The sequence below is a fragment of the Amblyomma maculatum genome, chromosome 2 (assembly GCF_055883805.1).
Source record: "Amblyomma maculatum isolate TAMU_Amacu chromosome 2, ASM5588380v1, whole genome shotgun sequence".
Taxonomy (NCBI): Eukaryota; Metazoa; Arthropoda; class Arachnida; order Ixodida; family Ixodidae; genus Amblyomma; species Amblyomma maculatum.
In genome coordinates, this window is record NC_139345.1 from 182,085,873 (window position 1) to 182,107,569 (window position 21,697).

At 50.7% G+C, this 21,697-nt stretch overlaps 1 protein-coding gene across 3 annotated transcripts in view; it reads right to left on the reverse strand.

Annotated features, from left to right (window-relative positions):
• LOC146200549 (uncharacterized) overlaps window positions 1-21,697 on the reverse strand; it is a 128,097-nt gene that overhangs the window by 57,649 nt on the left and 48,751 nt on the right. For all 3 annotated transcript variants that reach the window (XM_084595558.1, XM_084595559.1, XM_084595560.1), the window contains one exon: window positions 5,535-5,661. In XM_084595558.1, coding sequence (XP_084451684.1) covers window positions 5,535-5,661 — 127 coding nt within the window. The remainder of the gene's footprint in view (window positions 1-5,534; window positions 5,662-21,697) is intronic.

Here is a 21,697-nt window from a genome sequence, read left to right on the forward strand (position 1 = left end):
AAAGTGCTACAAAAGTGAAGCCATCGGCGTCTGCAAAGGCGTTTGCTATAGCGACGGGCCTCAGCAGTAAGGCGACGAAGTTTTTGAAGGTTTTTGGACTCTCTTCCAGATAGGAGGTAGTCGAGTTCGGCTTGTTTTGTGCTTTCCTACAGGTTAAACAGGTGAGGGTCAGGTACAGGAACGTCTTTTGTTACTTTTGTGAGTGTAGTGGCTGAATTACGGGCGCGTTGATAAGTGTTTCGACTGGCAGTTCGGCGAGATGATCGTCTAAAGCCTGTCGGAAGTTTTTCTAATTAACAGTGCGGGTATTTCGTTTGCGGCGGCATAGATTGGACTGCAGCTGTACCCATGTAGGGAAATAATCACTGCCTATTGTTTCAGGGCTGCATCGCCAATTTCGGATAATGTTGTTCGAGTGCCAGGTCAGATCAGGCGACGTGTCATGTTGACCAGGATGCGTGCCTCGTCGTGTCGGATAATCGGTGTCATTGCCAAGATGTATTCCCGCTACCTCTGTGGCTGTGATGTGCAGACGAGTTCCGAGAAGACTGAAGCAGCTGTAACCCCATGTTTGATGCAGCACGTTCAAGTCCCAGCCAATGAGCATCTTGTTTTTAGGATGAGCGTATCCAGTTAAAACTGACTTCATGAAACTTTCCGTGGGGTCTGACGTATGCGCTAATAACAACAAGATGTTTGCGGTTGTATTGCACTCGCGCTACGACGATTTCTTGGTGCGGAGATGTAAAGTTGGGCGTGGGAAGTATTTTTATGAATAAATATAGCAGCGAACGTCAGTGTGCATGCTCAAATCATCCTGATGACAGCTGGCGCCACGTTCCTGTCAAATGCCGGAGGACTCAGACTCCAGGGAGCAATCAGCACAGACCAGGCTGGCGGCGCACGGTAGTGGTAGATGGCCGCAGTAAGCTGCTGCGGTAAACTAAAAGTCTCTAACAACTTCCTTTTTCGGAGGAAGACAGCGAAGGTGACTATGCAACAGTCGTAAAGAAGTTTGAAATTTACTCTCAAGATTAGCAGAATAAAGTTTATGAGAGATATACGTTTTCTACAAGAATCCATACAGAAGGCGAAGCCATTGAACATTTTGTGCGCGACCTGCGAAACAAGCCCGAAGTTGCAATTACGCATCATTGAATGACTCGATGATCCGGGACCAAATTGTGTTCGGCACAAATAACCCGAAGCTCCAGGAGAAAATGCTCAAAGTGAAAGACATTACGCTGCTTAACGCCAGACAGATCTGTAAAGCTGGTGAATCGACAGGCCAACAGAATGCAGCATGGGGCCAAATAGAAAGGCAAGTGGCTTCGGTGAAACAGCGCCCACGATTCCCTTGCAGAAGATGCAATCGGACGCTCGAGCGGAACAAGTTTCCAGTGTTTGGGAAGACATGTTTTGGTTTTAAAGGGGCCAATCATTTCGCGGTCTGCTGCCAGAAAGAGCTTGTAGTCAGTGCGGTAGCTTAGGAGGAGGAGAGCTTACAAATACTTAATGTCAGGGTGTACACTGCGAAAGGACAGCTGATTGGATGATGGCAGCAAAATTAGCCAACCAAAATGTTTTCAAAGTGAACACTGGATCTCATGGAAGCTTGCTGCCTTGCTCGGTCTTTCGTAAATGCAGAGCAGACATTCCTGCAGCCAAGCGGCTACATTTTATCGGTAGTGCAGTGGGGACGTGTTTAAGTCCTTTGGAGTGGCGACCCTACCAGTTGTCATGAACAACAAGTCCGGGACTTTCACCTTCTTCATTTTGAAGAAGAGCAACAAGTTAAAAGTTAAATTGGTTCACAGGAAGGGAAAGGCGCAGTAACTGTCACACTTGCTCTGTGGACACCGGAACCGCGCCGTAAGGGAAGGTAGGAAGGTGGGAATGAAAGTGGAAAGAGAGAAAGAGGAGCCGTAGTGGAGGGCTACGGAGTAATTTCGACCACCTGGGGATCTTTAACGTGCGCTGACATCGTACAGCACACGACGCCTCTTCGTTTCGCCTCCATCGAAACGCAGCCGCAAGGCAGTATTTGGATTACTGGCCACTGAGACGCTAGGACTGGTAGTGAATTCTGTCGAAGACGCGGAGCGACGTGCGTTCTGACAAAATATTCCGAGCATTCCAGCAGCTCATTCTAAGTACCGGCTGCAAGCACGTGCATACCGGATGGTCCAGCGCGAAGGTTCAATTCCAGCAATACAGCTGGAGCGACGCGTTCCCTTGACATTGTAAGAACCCCTGCGGAGTAGCTGCAACGCATGGAAAAGGCCTACATCATTCAAAGGGTCAACAAGCCAACAGACTGAGTGAGTCCGTTGTTCATTGTCAGGAAAAAAGATGGCAAACTGAGGGTCTTCATGGATCCTAGAAAAATTAACCAGTACCTGAATCGAGAACACTATCTGATGCTGAAGCATGATGATACTGAGGCGGAGCTCGTTGGCGCTAAATACTTCCCATTTTAGCCTTTCATCAGATTCGACTGAATGAAACAACGTCAAAAATGTCAACATTTGCTACATCTTTCGGGCGGTATCGCTTCCCGAGACTGCCGTTTGGGATTGATTCAGCGTTCGAAAAAACTTTAGCAGATATATCTGATCGAGTTTCAGGCGTTCACGTGTATGTCTGTCGATGGCAGTCTGGTAGGGTGTGCAATACGGGGGAACAGGATGGGCAAAGCAAATTGGCCTTACGTTAGATGCAAACAAATGTAAGTTCGCGTGCTTAAAGATGTAACTCTTGAGTGACAAAATCAGCAAAGACGGGATAAAGCCTAATCCCACGTTCAGCTCATTGTTTGCCAGAATGATGCACCCAAGAGCTAAGACGACGGTTCAGTGAATGCTGGGAGGTGGGGGGGGGGGGCAAATTATTTTGGAAATTATATTCCGCATCTTGTTGAGAAGTCCAATTTGTTGCGAGATCTTATCAGAAAGGACACAATCTTTCAGTGGCGAGAGAACAATGCCGCTGAGTTGGCCACTCCTTGTAGTGTTTTAATCAGCATGCCTGCGCTGTCAATTTTCGATCCAACTAAGGAAACGAGTCAGCTCGGACGCATCCAAAATGGCCTAGAAGCTGGACTTTTGCAGCGTCTCGGGAATAGCTGGCGCGTACAAACAATAACGCGAACCGTTCCTGAGGCGGCCAACTCCCCATTAACCGTGGTACAGAGTCGGAGTCGATATCCTCCAGCAAGGCGGTATTCTTACCAATGCGTATACGACGCCCTCTCCAACTTTCCAGAAGTTGAAGAAGTTAGCGACACCACAACTTGCACCGTTATTAAAAAGCTGGACGCAATATTTGCTCCTTATAGTATTCCATTCAAGTTTTCAGCGACAATGGTCCCCAATTCTCCTCTCATGAGTTTCTACTTTTGCATCCAGGTAAGAGTGCATGCAGTTACTTCCAACCCTAGATTTCCACAATCTAATAGACTTACGGAAAAATGAGTTGAAATTGTAAAACTAAATCTTGAAAAAAACGCAGGAGACACAGCAGGACTTCCGGCTGAGTGTTCTTTCTCACTGTTCGTCTGCATTGGAGGATGCCCGTTCATCTGTTGAGCTCCTGCAAAGCAAAATACTGCGCATAGTAATTCCTGACTTCAGTCGACAGACAAAGACAACTGTTTTCAATCGCATGCCCCTGCATGCTGGTGCTAAATATCAACAATGCCTCAAGAAAGAAGGCGAGGTTAGGACTCGTGACAAGCAGTGGACTCGGAAAATGCGAGTAGTGGGGCTGCTTGCACCACGTTCATACTGGGTGCTCAACGAAGATAAAAAGCTGCTCTGCCCCAACAGAAGGTACCTGAATGCGACGCTGGAACCCTTCGAGCGCACCGTAGACGAAAGTGACGAGTCCAACATCGAGCGCGACCTCGTCAACGAGCAGGTGCCCAGCCCACGAATTAAAGAGGCAGAGGTGCCAACAGCACAGGCCAGTCAACAACAAAAGTAAGGCGATCCTTCAGAAACAGACGCCAGCTAAATAGGCTCCACTACGACCAGAATTTCAACCAAGTAAATCGCTGACGTTTCAAGGTACTGACCAACATGGAAAGACATAGACGATACGCATATGCAGTGCCTATAGACCACATTCCGCACCGAACGCTCCCATAGACACCGACATGTGTCTGTATCGATTAGCCGCTATAAAAGAGCACAGTTTCGGTCAATAAACGCTCATTCTGTTCTCACCTGTCTTGACTGTAACACCACTAAAGCGCATCTTCTAACGAACCCTTCTATCAGCAGCCATGCTGCCGGGGTCCGGAGCCCGCCTTCTTTCATACACGCGCAATCATAGCAATGGCGGCAACTTAACGAATGCGTGCTACAGCGATCAGGATATCGTGAAACGCTATTTTTCGTGATATATTGACGTGCTAATACAGGCTGATTCCATCAGTCCTGACCCGTTTCGTCAATGCAAGAATAAAATGGAAAGGAAGAGGACCGGAAAAATATATTTGAGTACAATATTTCATATATATATATATATATATATATATATATATATATATATATATGTAGTTTAGGGTTTTTAATGAATAACTCTCATTCAAGTGAACCGATTCCTTGCACCTATTCTTTGGCAAGTGTTGTGTGGTCCCTTAAGGCTTTCATTGCTGATGCCAAGGACGTGCTATCAAATTCCGGTACAGCAGCCGCTTTTAGACTGCGATGAAGAGCAACAGACCACTTGCGGCCGTGTGCTATCAGAACACCTCAAAAGAGACCGAGGTAGTCGGAATAACAAGGCTGTCACTGCAAGGAACATTTCTGTGTCTTATTTCACTCTCTACAATATTTATAATTCCTTCATTCCCGGTCTCGTTCCATTGTCCCCATAGGCTTGAGGCAGGTATTGCAACTTTCCTTTATTGTTACAGCCAGTGTCTTGCTTACTGCATCTACACCTGTGGTGCTTGCCCACCACCTTACTCTGTTGCACCAGCTGTTGCTCTCCTCCGCACTGGGCCTGTCGCCTTGCTTCGTGCCAAGCTGCCCCCTCATATTCCTGCACTGCGCTTCAGCATGCTGGCCCTACGCTAATATGCCGCCCAATGCAAGGATGGTGCAGTGCAGTTAACTGCGCGAGAGGAAAGGGTTTATGAGAAGCTAACCTCTTACCCACCAGCAAGTATGAGCGCATAAACGCAGGAAAAAGATCATAATTGGCTAGAATCCTGCACCGTCTGATAGCAAGCCATTTTCAACAATATCCTGAAGTTTGGTTTGTTTGTAGGGCTTAACGTACCAAAGCGACTCAGGCTATGAGACGCCGTAGTAGAGAACTCCGGGAATTTGGACCACCTGGGGTACTTTCACGTGCACTGACATCGCACAGCACACGGGCGCCTTGCTTTTTGCCGCCATCGAAAAGCGTCCGCCGAGGCCGGGATTCGATCCCGCATCCTTGGGAACAGTAGTCGAGCGCCGTAACAACTGCGCCACCCCGGCGGGCCAATGTCGTAATGCTATGCGCATTCAATATGCACTTACTTGCACAGGCTCTCGTGCAGGCTCATGTCAGGCTGTTGCTGGCTCAACTCCTCGACGACACTGTCGAGGATACTTCTGTAGCATTCCCGGACTTGCGTCACGTTGCATGACTTGTCATCACCGATAACTGCGATAAAATATTAAAGCTTGCTGTAGTGCAGGCTAGTTAGCACTCACGAACGAGTCGACACGAGATGAGTAGATACGAGATCAGAATACAGTCCAAGATGATTAATCAGTCCGTCAGCATTTTAACCACAAGGGCCATGGCCTGAGTTACACACGCAGCGACCAATGGGATCGCACCGTCGTTGCAACTTCCTTCTGTTTCGCTTATGTCTAAAAAAGAGCTTTGTATACGGCATCTTGAGGTTTAACAGTTATTGAGAATGCCCTGTGCGAAACGCCGAAGTCCTCTGCAACATATCATTCTTGACTGCCGTTCAATGCCTCACTTGTTAGTCGTGCCATGTATTGTAAAGAAAAATATTCGCATTAAGGCTCTGGATTTGAAAAAAAACTGGATCTTACACCTGCGCCTTATCCGAACGTAGCTAGCCCAATCATAATCACCACTAAATAAGAGCGTAAATTGCTGAGTTAGCTCGTGGACGATGAATTATATAGCCGTGTTGAGAGTGGGACTTGTTTGTGTTGTCCTTTCCACATTTAAAAGCGTCGCCAAGCAGTGAATGCCTTTATTTTGTTGAGAATGGGTGGATCAGTAGGAGCACGTATTGATTACAGCGAACGATGAGAGCAAAACAAAGCAGCGTTCACCTAAAGAAGAGAAACCTTTGGGGGCGATATGCTTATTTTGTTGTCAAATACATTTCTCAAGCCAGCTCTATTCGCCAAAAATTTTGTTGAAGCGGACCCAAATTTGGTTTGTTGTGATGACAAATCTGTTATTCTGTATGGCGACTTACGGGAATTGAAAATTTTTAGTCGTAGCTGCGTTCAACAGTATACGAAAAGAAACTTCCATATTGCGGCGACAATTCCAATGTAACACGTATAAGTAAACGCCTCCTCCAAAACGCCACCAATTAAACCCTAACGACCTAGTGGAATGTGGCCTTGCAGCTGCGTGCGGCGAAGCTTACCAGTGCACGCCTGGTTCACCAGATATTGCTCACTTCTTTGTAATGCGACAAAGTTCGCATATTGTATAACTGGGGTTATACAGGTGTCCTTGTTTTATTGCGAAAGCAATAATACATCGATGAACGGCCTTTCGCATAATCCCGGACTGTGCCACGTTTGACCTTGAGGCGTCAACCGTGGATGACCTAGGACGTCATACCAGCTGCGAGAGATGGGCTACCAGATCTAGTCGTCGTGCGACCCCGGATCGGGCCACGCCGGACGGCGGTTCTCAGCTAGAGGCGCTGCGCTTCCACTTTGAGTGACAGTATAAAAGAGGCGCGCTGCTGTTCGAGGAGTGTGTGAGGGTGGCTGATCCTAGCCTTGAAGGGGCCGGGATAGGTGGGTCACCACCACTTGCGGTGGGGGCGAGCCTGCCACCGATTTTTATCTGTGCCGTTATTGCACCCGCCACCTCCTCGGTGGTGGATGATGGCTTTTGTGGCGCGTCTTTCCCTCTTCTTTTATTGCGAAAGCAATACTGCTAGCATTTTTCTGCCGTCGGTGGATGTCGTTCCTTCGCTCCGGTGCAGCTGCGGCGCACGGCCACGTGACAGCGTGACGTCCCGACCAGAGGAGAGCAGGGGCCTCAACTCGTCTCTTCGGCCGTAGTCGTTCCTTCGCTAGGCACGGAGACTACCAGTGACGGCCTCCACGGCCCTCAGCGTGAGGGCGCTCGCTAGGAGAGGATAAACGGGGCGCCGCAGGCGCGCTCCCTTTAGTCATGTCTCAGGAGTTGTACAAGGCGTCGCTGGTGCAACGTGCTGCGCGCAAACGCCGGCGCCGTGCCGAGGAGACAGATGAAGAAAGGCAAAAGCGGTTGGCTAAGCAACGCGCCTATGCCGCAGAATGGCGAGCCCAGCGGCGTTCTACAGGTTCAGTGAGCGAGAGTAGTTTCATGGACTCTCTGAATGCCGAAGAATCGTCTATGAGTAGTGCAGAGCGATATAATTACCACAGAAGAAAGCGCCGTGTAGAAGAGCCACCGGACCTTACATCTCTCTACAAACAGGAAACGACGAAGCCCTGGCCATCTTGTCAAACGGACTGCCGGAGCGAATAATATTTTGATCTTGGTTTTCAGGTAGACTGCATCTTTTTGGATTTCCGCAAAGCCTTTGATACCGTTCCTCATGCTTTATTGTTATATAAATTATCTTCTCTCTGTATACACCTTGAAGTAGTAGACTGGATTAGAGATTACTTATCTGGGCGAACTCAAAATGTTGTAATCAATGGTGCTAATTCAACGAATGTCACCGTAACTTCTGGCGTGCCCCAAGGGTCTGTCTTGGGGCCTTTGCTATTTCTAGTCTTTATAAATGACATTGTTGAAGGGCTTGAATGTAAAGTGAGATTATATGCTGACGATTGTGCCATTTACAGGAATATACGAAATGATCTTGATGTAAGTATTATACAGAGGATCTGAACAAAATTCATTGTTGGTGCACTAAATGGGGCATGTCTTTGAACACTGCTAAATGCCAGTATGTGTCATTTTCCCGTAAACGTCTTCCCGTGAGATCAGTCTATAATTTGGACGGGCTACCACTTGAAAAGATCCAACATTACAAGTATCTAGGGGTCTATTTTTCAGAAAATTTGAAATGGAACCGACACATAGAATATTTAACCTTAAAGTCATCTAGAACGCTAAATCTCATTAGACGAAATTTTTATAAAGCCCCCCCAAAAGTAAAAGAACAGCTATACGTAACTAACGTCCGTCCAATACTCGAGTATGCTTGTGCGGCATGGGACCCTCAAAGCTCTTACCTTGTGGAAAAACTTGAACGCATCCAAAACCGCGCTGCCGGTTTGTTTCCGGCAACTATAACTTCCGTAGTAGCATCACATTAATTAAAGAAAACCTTAGATGGAAAACATTGGCTCACCGGGGACTAACCGCAAAATTAGAACTTTTTTACCAAATATACTCTGATCTTACGGGAATAAACAAGAGCTTGTACATTCTACCTCCACATTTTATCTCTGAACGCCGCGACCATAAGCTGAAAGTTCTTGTAACGCGATGTCGAACTGATGTGTTCCGTAATTCCTTTTTTCCTCACACTTCTTCACTTTGGAATAGTCTTCCTAAGAGCATAGAACAATGTAAAACAGGTAAACATTTTCAGTCTTTCCTGCGTCCAATTTGTCGTAGTAGCTTTCCATCCTTTTAAACCTGCTTCTAGCACTCACATTTTCAGTGTTGTTCTTTTTACTGTTAAACAAATGTGCTTTACTGTATACTTTCAGTATTCTAACATGCTCATTTTAGGTATTTTTTTACCGTTATTGCCCCCCCCCCCCCCTGCTATAATGCCCCTGGGCGCTGCAGGAACTTGTATAAATGTAAACTTGTATAAATGTGATAAACGAATGGTCATCTGCACCAGAGACTACAACATAGACCCAACGAGAGACCCAGAATTCATCCGAGCTCTCGACGAAAAGTACTACCTTCAGCTATGTCCTCTCCAACCAAAGAGTACTACTCAATGGGGTAGCAGTCTAGACTTGGTGATGTATAGACATTCGGATGACTATGTAATTACCAGTGTTCAGACCAAGAGTCACTACTTTACGGGCCACCAAATCGTGTTCATTGGAATAAACAAACAGTAGAAACCATGTTGTGTCCAGATTAAATACTTTAGTTGCACACAATGCAAAGCCATGCCAAACCACCAGCAGAGCCAAGCGCAGCCAGGGAGGTATTGTTTTCGCAATCACTTAGGCTTAACCACAGCTAAGCCAAAGATAATGTTTTTCTTTCTTCTCTATTTTCTCTCTTCTGTCCGCACGAGGTAGCTGAGGTGGCTCAGCTACAGAACTAGTAGCAGACCCGTGCATTTTTTTTTCCTTCTTCTTACAGCCACAACAACAATACAACAACTCTCGTTAGACAGGGGGAGGTGATGAACGGTTGCTGTTCCTGGCCCGACGGGGCCGGGACTGTAGGTCAACGCCTATTGCGGCGGGGGCCAGCCACCGCATTATCTGTTGTAGGCCGTCATTGCTCCTGCCACTGCTTAGATGGTGGACGACGGCTGTTGCGGCGCGCGTCTTTCTCTCCCTCTTCTTTTTCTTTCTTCTCTACTTTCTCTCTTCTGTCCGTGCGAGGCAGCGGAGGTGGCTTAGCTACAGAGCCAATAGCAGGCCCATGCATTTCCTTTTCCTTCTTCCTACAGCCACAACAACAACCTCGTTAGACCGGCGTTATAGAAAAGGAGAAAGAAAGATTGCGTCAGGTCGCCGACTGCTTTCGCAACCTACCAGGCTTAACCAAAGCTAACCCCAGCTAATTGCCGTCTGCTATTGTGCAAAGGTGGCTCAAACCCCGTAAAGTCGGAGATCTGCTTTTTTTCGAGCCACCTCCGCCTAGACGGAATTAAATTCATTCATTCATTCATTAAAAAAAGCGTTCCGTCTTCCATCTTCATCAAACGAAGTACAACTGTTGTGACCGGAGTTCCGGCCAGACTTCAGTGGCTGATAATGGAAGCTGTTGTAGCTGGAGCTCCGGCCAAGCTTCAGCAGCTCACAGTGGAGGCGTCTTAGCGGACGCCGGCGAACGACCGCGAACAAAAGCAGCGAAGCGACGGCGACAAAAGGGCACCTATTCTTGTGCTTAATGAGCACGAGACGCGTCGCCGAGCAGCATTAACCCCGCTCGCCGAATTCTCGAGGCAAGCAGGTGGCCCCCCTTGGAATTTCGCGGGGTGAATGACCCCCGTCAATAGGCGACTTCTCGGACCATTTTGCCCTGGTACCGAAACTCCGTCGCCCGCACAAAATCGTCCTAGACATCAGAAGATTTGCCCTCGCCACCGGAAGATGTGCAAGAAGGTGATATCGGCACCTCGGTGAAGGCGGCACCTCGAGTGATATCCCTTGCCCCCACTGATTGCATAGCATCAATGAACTTTGTTTCCCCAGCTAGGGAACTGGGGATACCAAACCATATTTAACTCACGGATTTTGTTTGTACAGATAGCTCCGTTTTCCGCTCATGAGTTGTACCCTCTTCAGTATGTAGAAAGTGTATATAAACTTTACTTTTCGCCTCTCCTCCCTGGCTGTCTTCCGCCTCGATGCATCGTCGCCTCCTGAGCCCGCTGCGGTGAAGATCGTCACCTGAACCCGACCCACATCACAGCCAATCAGTCAATCGGTGTTTCTGTCAGGTGTGTTAGCTGAAATTTTCATGAATGGGGAATTTCTTGTAACGCTTTACAAAATCTTTTGTAAAGCTTGGCCCTGCTAATCAGGTATCCTTCAAAGTGTACATAGGAAATGCAGTAAGGGGCAATCAGTTTGCGCAAAAGATGAATTCATTCGCGTTTTATCTGCTGAAGTCAAACATGAATTTTGGATAATATATACCAGGAGCAATTCTTGTTAATTGGTTCATAATAATTGAAACGCGAATGAATTCACCGAAAAGCGGCCGCCGAGGCCGAATCCCGGCCTCGGCGGCCGCTTTTCGGTGGAGGCGAAAAGCAAGGCGCCCGTGTGCTGTGCGATGTCAGTGCACGTTAAAGAACCCCAGGTGGTCGAAATTTCCGGAGTCCTCCACTACGGCGTCTCTCATAGCCTGAGTTGCTTTGGGACGTTAAACCCCACAAACCAACCAACCAACCATCTTTTGTGCAAACTGATTGTCCCTTTTCATAATAGTACATTTCCTTTTCCTGTTTTTTGATTTCTGTGCACCGGCTTGCCATTGTAGTAAATTCAACACCAATTCAACACTGGTGTGAAGCATTACATAGCATTAAATCAAACCGAAATTTATTGTAATATAATAATAATTGGTTCACAGGAAGGAAAATGTGCCATATCTGATTGATTTGATTTGATTGATTTATAGGAAGGGAAAGGCGCGGTAACTGCGCCGTAAGGGAAGGAAGGACGGTGGGAGTGAAAGTGGACTGACAGAAAGAGGGGCCATAGTGGAGGGCTACGGTGTGATTTCTACCACCTGGGGATCTTTAACGTACGCTGACATCGCACAGCATACGGACGCCTCCTCGTTTTGCCTACATCGAAACGCAGCCGCCGAGGTCGGGTTCGAACCCGGGTACTCCGGCACAGTAGTCGGGCGTCTTACTACTGCACAACCCCGGCGGGGCGTACACTTGCTCTGTGGACACGTATACCACGCAGTAAGCGAAGGGAGGAAGTTGGGAGTGAAAGTGGAAAGAAAGAGGAGCCATAGTGGAGGGCTACGGAGCAATTTCGACCACCTGGGGATCTTTAACGTGCGCTAACATCGCACTTTAACCTGCGCTGACATCCACAGCGGAGGCGGTGGTGGTGGGCACGAGCTGCAAATTTCGCATGAGGCCCGTACAGGCTGCCTCCATGGGCCTAGCGTGGGGCCCCATTTCACAACCCGATTTGTGCTATTGGGGACGTTAAAGCCGACAAGCCAAACCAACAAGCTTGCGCGGAAGTCATTATAAGGCATTATTTTGTAATGTCACCATTGGATGCGTGTGTGGAGGAGGTGGCAAAGGGTAGCTATTCCTCGCCCTACTGGGCTGGGACGGTAGGTAAACGCCGCTTGCGGCGGCGGCTAGCCAGCCACCAAATGTATCTCTTGTAGGCCGTCGTTGCCCCCGCCACTGCTTGGGTGGTGGACGACGGCTGTTGCGGCGCTAGTCTTTCGCTTCCTCTCCTTTTCCTTTCTTCTCTATTTTCTCTTCTGTCCGCATAAAGCAGCGGAGGTGGAAAGAGGAGGTGGTGAAGGGTTGCAGCTCCTGTCCCTACGGGGCTAGGACGGCAGGTCACCGCCGCTTGCGGCTAGGGCTAGCCAGCCAACGAATTTTATGTTGTAGGCCGTCATTGCACCCGCCACTGCTCTGTGGTGGACGACGGTTGTTGCGGCGCGCGCCTTTCTTTCCCTCTTCTTTTTCTTTTCTTCTCTATTTTCTCTTCTGTCCGCACGAGGCAGCGGAGATGGCTCAGCGACAGTGCCAGTAGCCGGCCCGTGCATGGACTCTTACCGCTGTTGTGACTGCGAGCGGACGCATGCCACATCGGCTCCGTCAAGTGTCGCTAATTATTGCGGCGTATCAACTCGGGCCCTCTTGAAATTTGTGCTACTGTATTCCTAACATCATCAGGATACTGTGAACGCCAAATATAGCCAGGTGGCCCAATTTTCATTTAGCGAGAGGAGATTTTCACTCTGCCACGAGGAGTTGGCGCTAGGCCTAACGGCTGCGTCGCTCCCGGAGGCAGTGACTCACCCTCGTCACCTATGAAGATGGCTTCTCAAGCTTCTCTGAGGGGATACGACCCTTCCGAAATGGTCTGGAAGACTGTTTCGACTGTCCAACCTGAAGCTGTGACGAAACCTGCCCGTTTCAAGCACGAGGAGCTCTTTCAACTTGTCAGCCGGCGTTCCAGAGCCGGCTCCAACACAGCGGCTGCCACACCGGCGGCGTCCCAAACCAAGCAGCAAGCGCCAGCGCACGAATCTGCCTCATCGGTTCGAAACCTAGCTAAGCCGTGTCTGTGGAAGCCCGGTCCTATGCCACGGATGCACCCTCAAGACTATGTTGTCATCATCAAGCCCAGGGTCACCGCGGACCTGAGGAACACCTTCCGACGCGGTGAGCTAGGCAAGGCACTGAACTCGCATCTAGGCATTTCTGCTGCCGACAATGTTCTCGACATTGTACCCGCATGGGAGCAGAATCTGCTTGTTGTAGGGACACGAAATCCAGACCTCACCGATCGCCTCATCGGCGAATTTAATTTGCCAACTGGTAAAGGCCCCCTACCAGTGCACGGGAATTTAAAGCTTACCGGAGACGTGTGCCGCGGTATCATTGGGGGCATCGCCGACGATGAAACAAGCTCAACGCTCACTGCCCAAATTGTCTGGCGAGGAGGCCAGATCGCCAGCATCCGCCGGCTCGGAAAATCAACCATCGCGCTCATCACATTTGTGGGAAAGGTGGTCCCGCGATACGTCCACTACAACGGGGAACTTACACCCGTCCGAGAATATAAGCGAACTGTGCCGGCATGTGTAAAGTGTGGTGCTGTGGGACACCACTCGGACATTTGCCCCACGCCGAACTCGCCAAGGTGCGGCCTTTGCGGCCAAACTGTGACCGTGACGCAGGACGGTCCTGCGCCACACGAATGCAACCCGACCTGTGCAATCTGTGGATTAGCCCACCCCACGGGATCGAGAGATTGCACGGCCAAATTTCGCCGACAACATCTTGCCGGAGCCAGACCTTCACAACCTGAAGGACCTGAGACGCCAGCGTCTGAAGGCAAGCAAGGTCACTCCACCGGCAGAGCCAATGGCGGAGCGCCACGGTGCGATCCTACCACCGGCTCACACCAAAGTGACGTGAACACAGACTCCTCCTCTCCCTTACAGTCGTCAACTGGGAAGAAGGGGAAGAGGAAGAAGAAAAACAAGAAAAAGAAGCAGACGCCGCCACCGTCCCCCAACGGAGTCGATGCTAAGCACTTCCCCGCCCTCAATCCAGATCGCGCTGCCGGATCCCGGGCCCCGGCGCAGCAACAAAACACTCAGGTGAGCAGCTGGGCGCGGGCCGCCTCCTGCGTTCCCTCATCCTCTCTCGCTTCCCCTTCCTCGATACACGGCGTTGATGTCGAAAGCCGCAGGCAAAATGAGCAGCTTAAAGCGCAGATCGGGCAACTGCTCGCCAAAATTCAAAATTTAGAGGAAAAACTGTCCGCTGTGACGGGTGTCTCGAGTCCCGACGCCATGGAGAGTGAGCCCGAATTGCCGCCCGCGTTCGCGTCGGCAATGGCCGCGATGGCGGCGCGCCTCACCTCCCATTTCCAGAAAATGGTAAAAGCGGCCATGGGCTGCTTGGAGACCAAATGTAAGGCATCGGTCCCTGCAGCCATCACCCGCTGCATGAAATCAACCACCCGAACGAGCCATCGGCTCGAAGGGATCCAAGCCTTCAACAGGCACAAGAAAATTGTCGTCAGTCCCACAGATGCGAAATCAGAGGACTCCAAACCCGCACCCCCACCCGGTGCTGGCTCTGGGTCGGAGTCTCATAACCCCCATCTATCATTTCCGTTCCTAATCATGGCAAGACGGCTTAACACGCGTTCCTCTCCTCCCAAAGCTCACAATTCCATAACCGTAACCTAGTGGAACTGTAGAGGCTTTAAGGCTCGGCAGAAACGCGCGAACCTGCGTCTCTACCTCGAAACATTCGAGGCTTTGCCCGCCGTGGTCGCCCTCCAAGAGCCAGGAGCGGCAGCCAAGTTGACTAATTACGCGACGTTCCAGCATGACCCTTTGTCGTGTCTCCTCGTGCACAAATCATACACAGCCACCGAAATTGACCTCGATCTCAACATACCCTATTCATACATGATGGTGAGAATCCTCCCTCTTAGGCGATCGGATCCTGCCCTGCATGTGCTTAACGTATACTGCTCCCGAAAATAAAGCGAGTGACCTTCGCGGGCCTTTTTAGCCGTGCGCTTAAAGAGGCGGGTCGTGATCCCCTGCTGATTGTAGGTGACTTCAACGCCCCTAGCCAGCTATGGGGCTATCGTAAGGAGGAAGTGCGTGGACGTATGCTGGCGGAACTGGCGTCCACATTGGGCCTCACCCTTCACACCGACCCAGCATTTCCCACCCGCGTAGGCAACTCGGTGACCCGAGACACATGCCGGACCTCACCTTCACTCGCAACATAAGACACGCAGACTGGATCAACACCGAGGAGACCCTCGGTAGCGACCACTGTATCCTCAACACAACAGTTTACACACGCCCCCTGAAGCGCCCCACAACGAAAGCCCGCATCCCCGATTGGACTACCTTTCGCCAAAATTTTCCAACAGAAACTAACACGAACATCACAGAGCAGGGCTACACGACCTGGTCCCAGTCAGTCATCGCGCACCTTCACTCCCATGAGAAACAAATACAGCTCACAGAGGTAGTTACGGACGTGGACAACCACCTCCTGCATCTCTGGGAAGCACGCCGTGACTTCACGCGCCGCTGGAAGCGTCAGAAACACAACAAGAAGCTGAAAGCTCGCATTGCGGATCTCACCAGGCAGGCAGCAGAGTACGCGGCCCAACTCGCTGACTCTAACTGGGTGGACCGTTGCAAAACGGCGGCGAGGCAAATGTCGAGCCGCAACACGTGGCGGCTCTTCCGAGCCCTCATCAATCCAACACAGACAAGCACGGAAACGCAAAAACACCTACACAAAGCCATGCACTCATTCCACGGAAACACAATGCAGCTGGCAGTGGCGCTACGCGATCGCTACCTGTGCACAATACAGGACCCCCGCGGATCGGCCTATTCCTATGCAGGCAGGGAAAACTCGGAGTTGGATAACCCGTTTCGGCTCCACGATCTGCGGGCCAGTCTGGCCAAAATGAAGAAGGGCACTGCGCCAGGCAGGGACAAGGTCACCGTTAAACTTCTGGCGAACCTCCGTGACACGGCGCACCAGTGCCTTCTTGACTATATCAATGCAATCTGGACAGGGGAAACCCCCCTTCCCATTGAATGGAAGACGGCTCTCGTCACCTTTATTCCCAAAGCTGGGAAACCAGTCGACACGGACAACCTCCGACCCATCTCTCTCACCTCGTGTGTGGGCAAATTGATGGAGACGATGGTGCGGGATCGGCTGTCTGAGTACCTTGAACAACACAACACTTTCGCGGACACCATGTTCGGATTTCGCCCACACAGATCCGCACAGGATGTCCTGCTTCAACTCGACCGCGAAATACTGAACCCCATCACATGCACAAGAAACGACAAAATCGTCCTCGCCCTGGATCTGAAAGGAGCATTCGACAATGTAACACACGAGGTCATACTCACGCACTTGAGTCAAACGCACTGCGGCACGAACACTTTCAACTACATCAAGCAATTTGTCAGACAGACTGTCTTATATCCGAATACAGGATCAAGAACACGGACCTTTTTTACTCGGCACGAGGGGCACTCCGCAAGGCGCAGTGCTGTCCCCTCTGCTATTCAACGTTGCAATGATGCGCTTGCCGGCTCTGTTGGGTGCGGTCGAAGGTGTACAGCACGCGCTGTACGCCGACGACATCACCCACTGGACCACGCAAGGGCGTCTGGGGGACATGGAGACAAGCCTGCAAACGGCTGCTAGCATAGTGGACCGCTATGCCCGCGGCTGTGGTCTCCAATGCTCACCGCAGAAATCTGAATTCGTGCATCTGCGCCCCTCGCGCTCATGCTCGACTCAAATCAATCTCACCTTGCAAAGCGGTCCCATTCAAGAATCTAAGGAAATCAGAGTTCTTGGGCTCTTTATACACAACCAGAGACGATGCGACACAATACTCGCCAAGCTCCGGCAGGTGGCGGACCAGGTGGGCCGCATGGTCCGCCGGGTTTCCAACAAGCGCGGTGGGTTACGATGTAAGGACGCCTTGCGGCTGGCGAACGCATTCGTGAACAGTCGAATCTTGTATTCGACTCCCTACCTCCACCTGCGGAAACAGGAGGAGGATACTCTCGAAGTTATCCTCCGTAAAATCATGAAACGAGCACTGGACCCCCTGGTCTCCACCTCTACCAGCCGTCTCATGGCGCTGGGTGTGGTGAATACTTTCAAGGAGCTTCGGGAGGCCCACCTCACCAATCAGTACACGCGTCTAACAAAGACAGAGTCGGGTCGCCGTCTTCTTGCCCGACTTCACATCCAACACACCCAACTCACAGAGGAGAGATGTCGCATTCCCGAAAAATGGAGACGCGCCCTTCATGTGCGGCCTCTCCCCGCCAACATGTCCAAAGAGGACCATAATGGTCGGCGCCTGGCGCGGGCGGAAGCCTTGGACCGCCATTATGGAAGCAAACCAGGAGTTTTCTATGTGGATGTCTCCGGCCCAAACTCTAGGGGCTGGTACACAGCCGCGGTCATCCACAAGGGCAAAACAGTAGATGGCCTTACGTTCAAGGCCCAGTCACCAACACACGCAGAAGAGGTTGCCATCGCCCTCGCAGCCTCTGACTCCTCCTCCAAATACATCATAAGCGACTCGCGAGGGGCTTGTCGGAACGTCCAGCAAGGGACTGCTCCTCTAGCTTATCGCATATACAAAAATTGCAGTCGAGATTCGGATCCCGCGTACCGATCTCTCGTTTGGGCTCCAGGTCACCAAGGTCTCCAAGGGAATGAGGCAGCCGACGCCGCCGCCCGCGCGCTTTCTCTCCGGGCATTTCCCACGGGACCCGACGCGGACCGGGATTTTGATTTCAGCCCAGTGTACAAATTTAAAGAAATATGTGAATATTACAGATCTACGCACCAAACTCTTCCCACCCCGTGCAAAGGGCTGGGAAGGCTAACGAGCGGATGCTCCTGCGCCTGCTCACCAAAACAATGTTGTGCCCGGCTACTATAAAACATTTTGATCCGCAATTCGACGGGCTGTGCTCGCACTGTGGGGAGGTGTCTGACATCTACCACATGGTGTGGGCCTGCCAGAAAACCCCATCTTTGCCCCCTATCCCCAACCCCACCCGAGAGAACTGGGAGGCGACCCTGTCCGGCTGCTGCACCCTAGAGGCCCAAAAGGTCTTAACGCAGCGCGCCCGGGCTAATGGAGTGCCTGTCTAGGCATCCCACCTAGTGTACATACCTATATGTATTATAATAATAAATGTTTTCACCACCACCACCACCACCCGTGCATTTTTTATGCTAAGTATATTACTAGAGCTAAGCCTCAGCTCCTCGAGCGCGGCGGTGTCACCACCATTGACATTTCATGACCTACCAGTGATACGTGACGTCACGACATAGGAGAGACCGGGCTGCATCTCGCGCCGTCGAGCGCGGCGTCGCCACCAAGGAGAACCACGTGATGCGTGAAATCACGACAGGGGAGAGACCGGGCTGCATCTCGCGCCGTCGAGCGCGGCGTCGCTACCAAGGAGTACCACGTGATACGTGACGTCAGAGCAGAGGAAAGATGGGCCGCCGGCTCGCGCGGTCGAGCGCGCCGTCGCTACCAATGCGCTTTCCACTTCTACCGTTAGGTGCGCTGTAGTGAATACGTGATGCCGGAGCGGCGGTATATAAGGGGGGTGCGTCTGGGTCACCGCTGCTTGCGGCGGGGGCTGCCCTGGTACCGAAATTTTATGTTGTATGCCGTCATTGCACACGCCACCGCTGGTGGTGGACGACGGCTGTTGTTGTGGCGCGCGTCTTTCTTTCCCTCTTGCTTTTCTTCTCTATTTTCTCTTCTGTCTGCACGAGGCAGCGGAGGTGGCTCAGCTACAGAGCCAGTAGCAGGCCCGGTCATTTCCTTTTCCTTCTTCTTACAGCCACAACAACAACTTCTGCTAGGCACACACGGGGTTGAGATGCCTCCTGAGGACAGGGCTGCCCGTTGGAATGAGAAGCGAAAGCTGCGGCGTGCTACAGAGACCGATGAAGAGCGTGAAGAACGTCTAGCAAAGCGGCGTGCTCAATATGCGGCTCGGCGACAACACTCTACAACAACTGAAGAACAAAGCGAGGAACTTGTCAGCAATGCTTCCAATTATACTACCGTATTTTCAAGATGAACGAGTCATGCTTTTGCCGAGTTTAGCCAAGGAAAACCGTGTATTTCCGAGTTTAACCAAGGAAAAACCGTGCATTTCCAAGCCTAGCCACCAATATGCTTCGCATCTGACTAGGCTTAACCTTAGCTAAGCGTCAGCAAATTTGATTTCTTCTTCCTACAGCCACAACAACAAGGCAGCGGAGGTGGTGGTGGTGGTAGAAACATTTTATTGCCATTTGGAACAAATATTGGGGGCGAAGCCGCCTGCATGGTACTTGGGTGCTCCCTTACTATGTGGGAAACACCCTCATAAGGCAAAATAAAGTCCTTGAAGAGCAATCCTCCTCATAGCACTGGAAATCATCTTCCGTTGGTCTTGACTTCAAGTGCTCTTTATGAGAGACTCTCAGTAGGACTCTGCTAAGTTCGGTGATGGGGGATGAAGAAAGGTGGGGCATGTAAGAAGGATGTGTAGGAAGTGTCCTGGTTTGCCACAGAGTCTGCATGATGAGAAAAACTGGTCTGGGTATCTGGCATGTAGTAGTGTAGGGTATGGAGCAGTCCGAGTCTGCAAGCTTCGCAAGTGTACGGCCTGCGCTATGGTGAGAGACGGGGCTGAGGGTGTATATTCCCTTCGTTTGTCCTGGTAGTACGAGAGAATATCGCGGAAGGACAGCAGGCGCTCCTCGGCCTGTAGAGGGGACTCCATTCCTCTAGCCCGAAAATAAAACCTCGGGCTAGGGAATTAACCTCCTCGTTGCCAGGGAGGCAAGCATGTGCTGGCGTTCAGATGAGGGTTATGGGGTACCGGGGCTGCCAGAAGCGTAATATGCGAGCTGCGGTGCGGGATATATAGCCTTTGGCATAATTTAGAATCGCAGATTTGGAATCAGATATAATTTTTGTGGCAGATGTAGACATGAAAACAAGCGCAATGGCTGCCTCCTCTTCCTCTGTGGTGGAATTGGTGATTATGGAGCTGGAAGAAAGCAGCTTTGCTTGATTGTCGGCTGCAGCCAGGGCCATACGGGAGCCTGACATATATTCCGCTGTGTCCACGTAGACCACCTCTTGGTCGTCGCTATATTGTCTGTGAAGGGCGTGAGCCCTGGCTATTCTGCGGCCCTGGTCTCGCTCAGGGTGGATGTTTTAGTGATGGGAGGTATGATGAGGTTAGAGCGTAGGTTGGGAGAAAGGGAGACAGCGTCACTGGGGTGTGTAACTGGACTAATTAAGGTTTAAGTGGGTTAATAAAGTGCGGCCAGCCACCGAGTTGGATAGGCTGGATACCTGTGCCGTTAATGTAGCCTCTCTAAGTTCCTCGAAAGTGTTGTGCACACCGAGTTTAAGGAGTCGGGAATTAGATGTGCTGGGGGAAGTCGTAGAGCCGTTTTCGTGAAACTTCGCAGGAGCGCGTTCACCCGGTCTCTCTCCTTTTGTTTGAGGGGGAGGTATGGGAGGGCATATGTGGCGCGGCTTATAACGTAAGCCTGCGTGAGGCGAATTGTGTTTCGCTCGCGTAAGTCTGCCCGGCGGTTGGCTATGCGGCGAATCAGTCTGGTGGTCTGTAGACATTGTGTATGGAGAGTCTATGATTTTTCCGTGTGCACCATGTGAGTGAAGAACTAGACCGAGTACACGTATTTTGGATACTAGTGGGATCGAATGGGTGTCTAGCTTGTGGGAAATAGGCGGACTGCCTGAATCGTATTGCTTGGGGCGGTATAAAAAGAGTTCTGATTTTGAAGGGGAACAAGTAAGGCCACGTTCCCTTACATAAGTGTCGATGGTGTTTAGTGCCGATTGTAGGTGTCCCTCTATTTCTGCATCACTGCCGTGGTTATCCCAGACAGTGATTTCATCGGCGTAGATGCTGAAATGAATGTCGGCGATTTGTGCTAATTTTTCGGGTAGGTGAAGAAGTACTATTTTGAATAGTATAGGGGAGAGGACGGCGCTCTGGGGCGTACCTCGTGCACCTAGCATGTTCTCCGGAAGGCAGTGGTCGCCAAAGGTAAGTGTGCTGTGCGCTGGCTGAGAAAGTCTCGGACGTAATTATACAACCTGGCGCCGACTCCCAGGGTTGTAAGATTCTGAAGGATTGCTGAATGTGTAACATTATCAAATGCTTTGGTCAGATCTACGCCTAGGATGGCTTTGGTGTCATAGGTTTGACTGCCGAGAATGTAATGTTTCATCTGTAAGAAGACATCCTGTGTAGAAAGGCCAGGACGAAATCCAAACATGCAGGTGGGCACAAGATGTTTGCCTTCTAGATATTGACAAATTCTGGTCTGGAGTGCATGCTCCATTAGTTTCCCGACAGAAGAGGTGAGAGAAATGGGCCTAAGTTTTAAAATTACCAGAGGTTTCCCAGGTTTCGGTATAAACACGACTTTGTCCTCTTTCCATTGCGGCGGGAG